This window comes from Asterias rubens, unplaced genomic scaffold (genome assembly GCF_902459465.1).
Source record: "Asterias rubens unplaced genomic scaffold, eAstRub1.3, whole genome shotgun sequence".
NCBI classification, from domain to species: Eukaryota; Metazoa; Echinodermata; class Asteroidea; order Forcipulatida; family Asteriidae; genus Asterias; species Asterias rubens.
This window is the reverse complement of record NW_022985702.1, coordinates 325,681-333,541: the sequence shown is the minus strand read 5'-3', so window position 1 is coordinate 333,541 and position 7,861 is coordinate 325,681. Positions and strand designations below refer to the sequence as shown.

General features: G+C 37.1%; 1 protein-coding gene and 1 long non-coding RNA gene across 2 annotated transcripts; both read left to right on the top strand.

Annotated features, from left to right (window-relative positions):
• Positions 1–1,933: 1,933 nt before the first annotated feature.
• LOC117305822 lies at positions 1,934–3,217 on the top strand. The gene is made up of 3 exons (XR_004520738.1): positions 1,934–2,044; positions 2,386–2,454; positions 2,985–3,217. It is a non-coding gene; the product is annotated as an uncharacterized LOC117305822 (long non-coding RNA).
• Positions 3,218–3,507: 290 nt separating this feature from the next.
• LOC117305814 (leucine-rich repeat protein soc-2 homolog) lies at positions 3,508–7,861 on the top strand. Its single transcript, XM_033790688.1, has 6 exons — positions 3,508–3,533; positions 3,752–3,788; positions 4,196–4,264; positions 5,444–5,473; positions 6,691–6,876; positions 7,673–7,861. The coding sequence occupies exons 1-6, from the start codon at positions 3,508–3,510 to the stop codon at positions 7,844–7,846; spliced, it is 522 nt and encodes a 173-aa protein (XP_033646579.1). The 3' UTR covers positions 7,847–7,861.

Below are 7,861 nucleotides of genomic sequence, written 5' to 3'. Positions count from 1 at the left end.
TAAAGAAAAATCTAAAGATTTATTTATTTTACTTTGAAAACATTTCAAATTAAAATTGGTACTATTCGATACTTGCGCTTTTTCGTATATAGTATGTGCGTACAGGCTATATTATGCAAATGTTTAATTAGTTGGGCTGAGCTAATTAGCCAATCTATTCATTAGGGGCGCCTAGGTATGATGGTTTGTGATCTAGGGAAGACATCTGTAAAGAAAAATCTAAAGATTTATTGATTTTACTTTGAAAACATTTTAAATTATAATTGGTACTATTCGATACTTGCGCTCTTTTTCGTATGTAGAATGTGCGTTAGACGGGCTATATTATGCAAATGTTTAATTAGTTGGGCTGAGCTAATTAGCCAATCTATTCATTAGGGGCGCCTAGGTATGATGGTTTGGGATCTAGGAAAGACATCTGTAAAGAAAAATCTAAAGATTTATCGATTTTACTTTGAAAACATTTCAAATTAAAATTGGTACTATTCGATACTTGCGCTTTTTTCGTATATAGTATGTGCGTACAGGCTATATTATGCAAATGTTTAATTAGTTGGGCTGAGCTAATTAGCCAAAGTATTCATTAGGGGCGCCTAGGTATGATGGTTTGGGATCTAAGAAAGATATCTGTGAAGAAAAATCTGACGATTTATCGATTTTCCTTTGAAAACATTTCAAATTAAAATTTGTACTCTTCGATACTTGCGCGCTTTTTCGTATATAGAATGTGCGTTATACGGGCTATATTATGCAAATGTTTAATTAGTTGGGCTGAGCTAATTAGCCAATTTATTTATTAGGGGCGCCTAGGTATGATGGTTTGGGATCTAAGAAAGATATCTGTGAAGAAAAATCTTAAGATTTATTGATTTTACTTTGAAAACATTTCAAATTAAAATTGGTACTATTCGATACTTGCGCGCTTTTTCGTATGTAGAATGTGCGTTAGACGGGCTATTTTATGCAAATGTTTAATTAGTTGGGCTGAGCTAATTAGGCAAAGTATTCATTAGGGGCGCCTAGGTATGATGGTTTGGGATCTAAGGAAGATATCTGTGAAGAAAAATCTGAATATTTATTGATTTTACTTTGAAAACATTTGAAATTAAAATTGGTACTATTCGATACTTGCGCGCTTTTTCGTATGTAGAATGTGCGTTAGACGGGCTATATTATGCAAATGTTTAATTAGTTGGGCTGAGCTAATTAGCCAAAGTATTCATTAGGGGCGCCTAGGTATGATGGTTTGGGATCTAAGAAAGATATCTGTGAAGAAAAATCTGACGATTTATCGATTTTCCTTTGAAAACATTTCAAATTAAAATTTGTACTCTTCGATACTTGCGCGCTTTTTCGTATATAGAATGTGCGTTATACGGGCTATATTATGCAAATGTTTAATTAGTTGGGCTGAGCTAATTAGCCAATTTATTTATTAGGGGCGCCTAGGTATGATGGTTTGGGATCTAAGGAAGATATCTGTGAAGAAAAATCTGAAGATTTATTGATTTTACTTTGAAAACATTTGAAATTAAAATTGGTACTATTCGATACTTGCGTTTTTTTCGTATTTTACAAAATGCGTATACGGGCTATATTATGCAAATGTTTAATTAGTTGGGCTGAGCTAATTAGCCAAAGTATTCATTAGGGGCGCCTAGGTATGATGGTTTGGGATCTAAGGAAGATATCTGTGAAGAAAAATCTTAAGATTTATTGATCTTACTTTGAAAACATTTAACATACCGTAGTACCTCTTACTGCCTGTAACGGTTGTTATCGCGCCGCCGTTGCTTCGTCATGACGGTGTGTTGACAGGTTGTTTTGAAATTTGGTGCCAGCAACAAAATTTCTCGCCAGCACCAAATTTGGTGCTAGCACTAAATTTAGTGCTAGCACTAAATTTAGTGCTGAGTTCAGCCTGGTCATTTTAGTCCTAGTGGTGGCAGTGCATCTAGATAGGCCTACTCTACCATGCTGTTTCAACACCTGTGGATAAGGAGTTCCATGAACAACAAACCCTTCCCTCTGTTTTAATTAAAATGTAAGTTATCAAATTTGTGTTAGACTTTCCAAGATAAGTAATGTTTGTATCAAAAAAACAAGTTGTGATAAACATTTTCTCTATCAAATGGATGAAACCAGGAATGTTTTTTAATTGGTTATCGAGGGTGGTTCATCAAACACAAGTCAAACTCAAAGGTGTTGATTTATTTTAAAAGGTTATGTGATGGTTGAGGTGAAAGCTCAATCACAAAAGGAAAACAAAAGATAGTTATGTGGCAGAGTAAATGCAGTTTATTTGCAAGGCATCTAACATGACAAGACGAGACTATAAAAAGTTTTTTTTAAAGAAATTTATTGGTGTGGCTTTCTCTTTTTCAGCAACCCTGTGGGAACTACCAACAGTAAAGATGAATTCTTTGAAGACAGTGACTCGATTTCCTCTGGACTGTAAGTTCAGTATGCTTCTCTGTTTTTGCATTGCAAAAATAATAAAATTGACTAATAAATTAATCTTTGCAATTTTTAAAATAGTTTTATTTCTTCCTAAAGTGGCCACTTTGTACCTAAAAATAAAAAATGGCTGACATTTTTCAGTTGAAATTAATCTTGACCTTTTTATAACAGCCATCCTGCTAGTGCTAGAGTACGTTAAGCCCGGTTCATACTTCCTACGAATGCGAAAGCGAAGCGACTATGGCGTGAATTTGACGTCACAACTCCGTTTTCGCTGCGAATATTTGCAAGAGTCGAGCACAGGCCAACTTCCGCGAATATTTGTTGCGAATTTGTGACGTCAACATTCGCTTCGCATTCGCATTCGCAGGAAGTATGAACCGGGCTTTGCAATACTTTAGGTAGAACAATGTTTTGTGCACTTTAAACAATTTATGCATGTTGAAAGTAGCTTTTTTAGGTGAAAACAAATAAATAAAAAAGAAAACATACATGTAACTGATTTTTGTTTTGTTTTGCCGCAGTCTTATGATGAAAGATGTCACTACTTAAAGCCTTTTTAGTCAGAGTTTGTTTCAGTAATTCACCTCGAGGTACTCCAATCTGATTAAGCCTTCTTTGTTTTCTTTTTTATTGAAATTGATGTGTAAAAATGCAAGTAAATTTCAGCGTTCAGTTTTATCAGATCAGACAGTAGTTTACTTAGATTTTATGAAATTTTTGGCTCGTTATCTGGGCCCAATTTCATGGCTCTGCTGACCGTAACGTAAGCAAAGAATCAGCGCTTACTTAAGCAGGGAATTCTGCGCGTATGTCAAGCGTATTTAACAGGTTAACAGTGAATTTTTGCATGTGCACGCGTGTACGCGACGTTACTAAAATACTAGTCATTATTCGCTTACACCGCTAGCGCAAAAATTCTGCGCTTGCACAGTAAGCGAAGTAATGGTGATCGCAAGCACAAAATACTGCGGTAAGCAGAGCCATGAAATTAGGCCCTGGTCATGCTTATTTTGTATTGTAAATTTGTTTGAAGAAAATTGAATCATGGTAAGTTTGGTTGGGGAGAAAAGGTTAGTTTTTTCTTTTTTCTAATGTGGCTTGGTTAAAACAACAGTTTAATAAAATGAAAATTTTATCTTATTGTTTCTATTTCCCTCCAATTTCAGGCCTAGCACTCTTGATGACCTACCGTTTTTTCAAGTTAAAGTATTGGGCGATTCCTTCACGAGGTACTTGCCGAGGAACTTAAACAGTGACTGGTTTCTTCCTGATGTTGTAACCCAGCCAGGAGTAAGAAGAAGCCCAGGTCGGCTCATCCCGATGTGGTATGTACTCAATTTACTTTACAAGTATGGTTTGTAAATCTTTATTTGCCAAAGTCAAAGGCCTTGTTTAATCATAATAATAATAACAATAATATTATGCATTTAACTAGCGCCCCACAAAGATCGGAGCGCTTTACAATTTACATACAAACAAACAATGCAATGACAAAAATACAAAAAAAAACAGTACAAGCAAAAACAAAATGGCCGGATTAGCAGGGATTTTTGCACTACTCCATGTTACTAGGCAATCTTTGCTTACAAGGCTAGCACAGCAATTAGACGCTTTTATTGTAAGCAAGAATGCTGGTTGAAAGTACAGAATTCAGTAGTTAGCCGAGCCAATAGTTAGGCCCTGACCAAGCTTTAAATCAATTTGACTCTTGACCCATGATTTTTCTTGTCAGGACTTGAATAAAGAATTTTCAAAATGTAAAGAAAGAGGTGACACAAGATTGGACTTGAGTAAACAGTCGGTAAGTTCTTTTATAGTACATAATAATAATAATATCGAATAATATCAAAGTCTTATTTTATAGCACATGTATTTACCGACAAGGTACTTAAAGGCAGTGGACACTATTGGTAATTACTCAAAATAATAATTATCATAAAAACCTTACTTGGTAACGAGTAATGGGGAGAGGTTGATGGTATAAAACATTGTGAGAAACGGCTTCCTCTATAGTAATGTAGTTTTCGAGAAAGAAGTAATTTTCCACGAATTTGATTTTGAGACCTCAGATTTAGAATTTGAGGTCTCGAAATCAAGCATCTGAAAGCAACTTCGTGTGACAAGGGTGTTTATTCTTTCATTATTATCTCGCAACTTCGACGACCGATTTGGCTGAAATTTTCACAGGCTTGTTATTTTATGCATGTTGAGATACACCAAGTGAGAAGACTGGTCTTTGACAATTATTAATAGTGTCCAGTGTCTTTAAGGAACTTGGTATATAATACATTTTTATAGAAAGATAGGTTATTGAAGGTATGAATTCGGAGACCAAATAATGTAGCACCTTATAAGCGTTTACAAGGTGCTACGGCGCATTGAGCAGCCTCAACCAGAAACACTGGGGCAAACCCCTTCTCTTTTCGATAAGTGCACTGGCTTTTTTTTACATGTACGTGCCAGACACAGCACACGGGATCAATCAATGGCTTTACCTCCCATTCGAAGGACAAAGCAATGGATAAGTGTCTTACTATAGGACACAAGTGTCACGACTGAGATTCAAACCCACACTCTTATGATCAGAAACATCAGAATTTGAATTCGGTGCTCTTAACCGCTCGGCCAGGACACTTCCTCATAATACATTATTCAGTTATTTTATCTCTTTCGTGCTCCGACCAGTCGCTAGCGACCCAGTATAAATCCATTCTGAAAAATAGTTGTAAAACGAAACATAAAGTTTTCACAGTTTTCAGAATCGGGAAGAGGACTCTTGAGGGTGCTGCTCTGTCCTGTTTTTTGGGGGAGGGTCGCCTTTTGCAATAAATTATAAACTCTAACACACTCTTCCACTGTTGTACAGAAGTAACCCCCCCCCCCAGGCCAAGTGATCATGGGTCTAGAAATATTTTCAGTGTTTTGATCAAAAGTTAATAGTAATTTGTAAAGAGTTGATGTTTTTGTACCTTATTTTCAGATTCCGTCTCTCCCAAGCTCTCTCAGAGAGGTGAGTTGTTCTTTGGAAGTTCAGTCTACTTCAATTATACACACTTCAGTCAGCTCTCATTCATACTAGGTTGAGGGACTGGCCTGTTTTCCTTGTATTATCTGAACCTCGTCTTTAAAGGGTCTATGTACTTGTTCCTAACAAAAACACACATGTCCACAGATTTACATTAAACATACACAGTTTAAAGATTATGATAGTAGAAAGCTTCCCTACTGAGGTGCTGTAGTTTTTGAGAAATGAGTAAAAGTAATAATTTTTGTCTCAGTTTTAGCATGTAAAAACGTATTAACCAGTTATGCGATGGTTTTGGTATAATATCATAACTGGTTAAGGGGATTTTACATGCTAAAATAATTTTGGTCTCATGAGACCAAAATTATTTTGTGACTTGTTTTACTCATTTCTCAAAAACTACACAACCTTAGTTAGTAATATTTGAAGGGAAGCTTTCCACTATCATTATCTTCAAACCCTGTAGGTTTAATGTAAATCTGTGGACATTTTGAAAAAGTACCCGAATCCTTTACACAGCACACAACTACTACAGAAATAAAAAGAATATTTGCGACTACAAGGTGGTGAATTGATTGTGTCGCTAACGACTATTCATGTGGACATAATTTACTTACGAAACACAATCAGACATCACTGACACAATTCTTCAATGCTTTAAATAAGCGTGAATTTTTCTGTATTGCTTGTGGCAAACAATATGCCATAATGCATCTTGGGATTTTATAAAGTTCGTCGCCACTAGTGTCCAAGTCACAACTGTTTGATGCGCGATGAGTATTGCACTAGTTGCCCAGTAGCCGATTTCACGAAATGCTAGGATGGGTCCTATCTCGAGTTAGGACGAGTGACTCGCCGTAACTTGGGATGGGTTCAGTGCGTCCTAACATCTTCGGATACGGAACTGAACTCATCCTAAGTCCTAAGATTAATCCTAAGTAAGGTAGAGTTTGGTGAAATTTACGGCTGTCCTTGTGCCTAGGATGACAAACAATACACCTGCTCTTAATATTCATGCGTGGCGTAATAATTCTAGCCAAAAATGAGGCCATAGGCGCACAGCGGCCACCACTTGCAGTGGCTGCGCCTATAGCCTCGTTTTGCATAAGAATTGTGACGTACTCATGCATAAGTATTCAGAGAGGCGTATAGGACATGACCTCTCTATATCTGTCTAATGTTTTTGTTTTTTCCTTTCACAGTTGACTCAGTTGAGAGAGTTGTCTCTCTATGGCAACCGTTTATGTAGCCTACCTCCCGAGATTGGACATCTGTGTAATCTTGAGCAATTAGCGCTGAATGAAAACTCACTCACCACCCTACCTACAGAACTCAGTCATCTTCATAAAATGAGAGTGCTGGATCTCAGACATAACAAACTAAAAGAAGTGAGTGTGACACAATATTATTATTATATGTGTGTTTCTGGTGATAAAGCCAAGGATACCTCAAAGGCAAACTTGGTCACTGTATTCAGGTCTGTTGGTTCGAACATACATTTCAGCTGACAGCAGTCCGAAAAACATTTTGGCCAAGTGACAATGGGAACTGTACTGGGGTCGATTTCACAAAGAGTTAGGACTAGTCTTATCTCGAGTTAGGACGAGTTACTCTTCCTAACTTAGGACTAGCCTTAAGTTTTTAATATCTCCTAAGACTAGTCCTACGTAAGTTAGGACTAGTTCTATCTAACTCTTTGTGAAATTGGCCCCTGGGCCCAATTTCGTGGTTCTGCTTACCGCCAAGTTCTGTGCTTACGGTTACCATTCTCTGCTTACGGTTACCATTCTCTGCTTATCGGACTCGTCCTATCTTGGGCTTTACTGGCCCGTTACTGAAATCACTGGCCTAGGGCAAGTGATCCACTGTTAAATTTGTCCCCAGGGGCCAATTTCATAGAGCTGCTGTAAGCCAAAAAACTGCTTAAGCACGAAAATAGCTCGCTTGTTTTACACATGTTATTGGCCAAAATTTCATGCCACATACATGTACATTGCTTGTGACTGGTATTAAGCTGTTGTTTACTTAGCATAACAATTGAATGGAGTCTTGGCCGGTAATCTGATTTTACTAAGTAAGGATTTTTTTGCTTTAAAAGCAAACTTTTGTGCTTAAGCAGCTCTATGAAATTGGGCCCTGCTGAGAGTGAATTCACTGACTGAATGATTTCTTATTTACCTGTAGATCCCAGAGGTTGTTTACTCGTTGGTGTCGCTCACAACCTTGTTTCTAAGGTTTAACCGTATTACTCACGTTGGAGAACCTCTTCAAAACCTCACGGTAAGAACATTTCTGAAACACTGCCATGCTTTGTTTTATCATTGTGACACAGCGGGTCGATTTTTCATAAAGAGTTAAGACTAGTCTTATCTC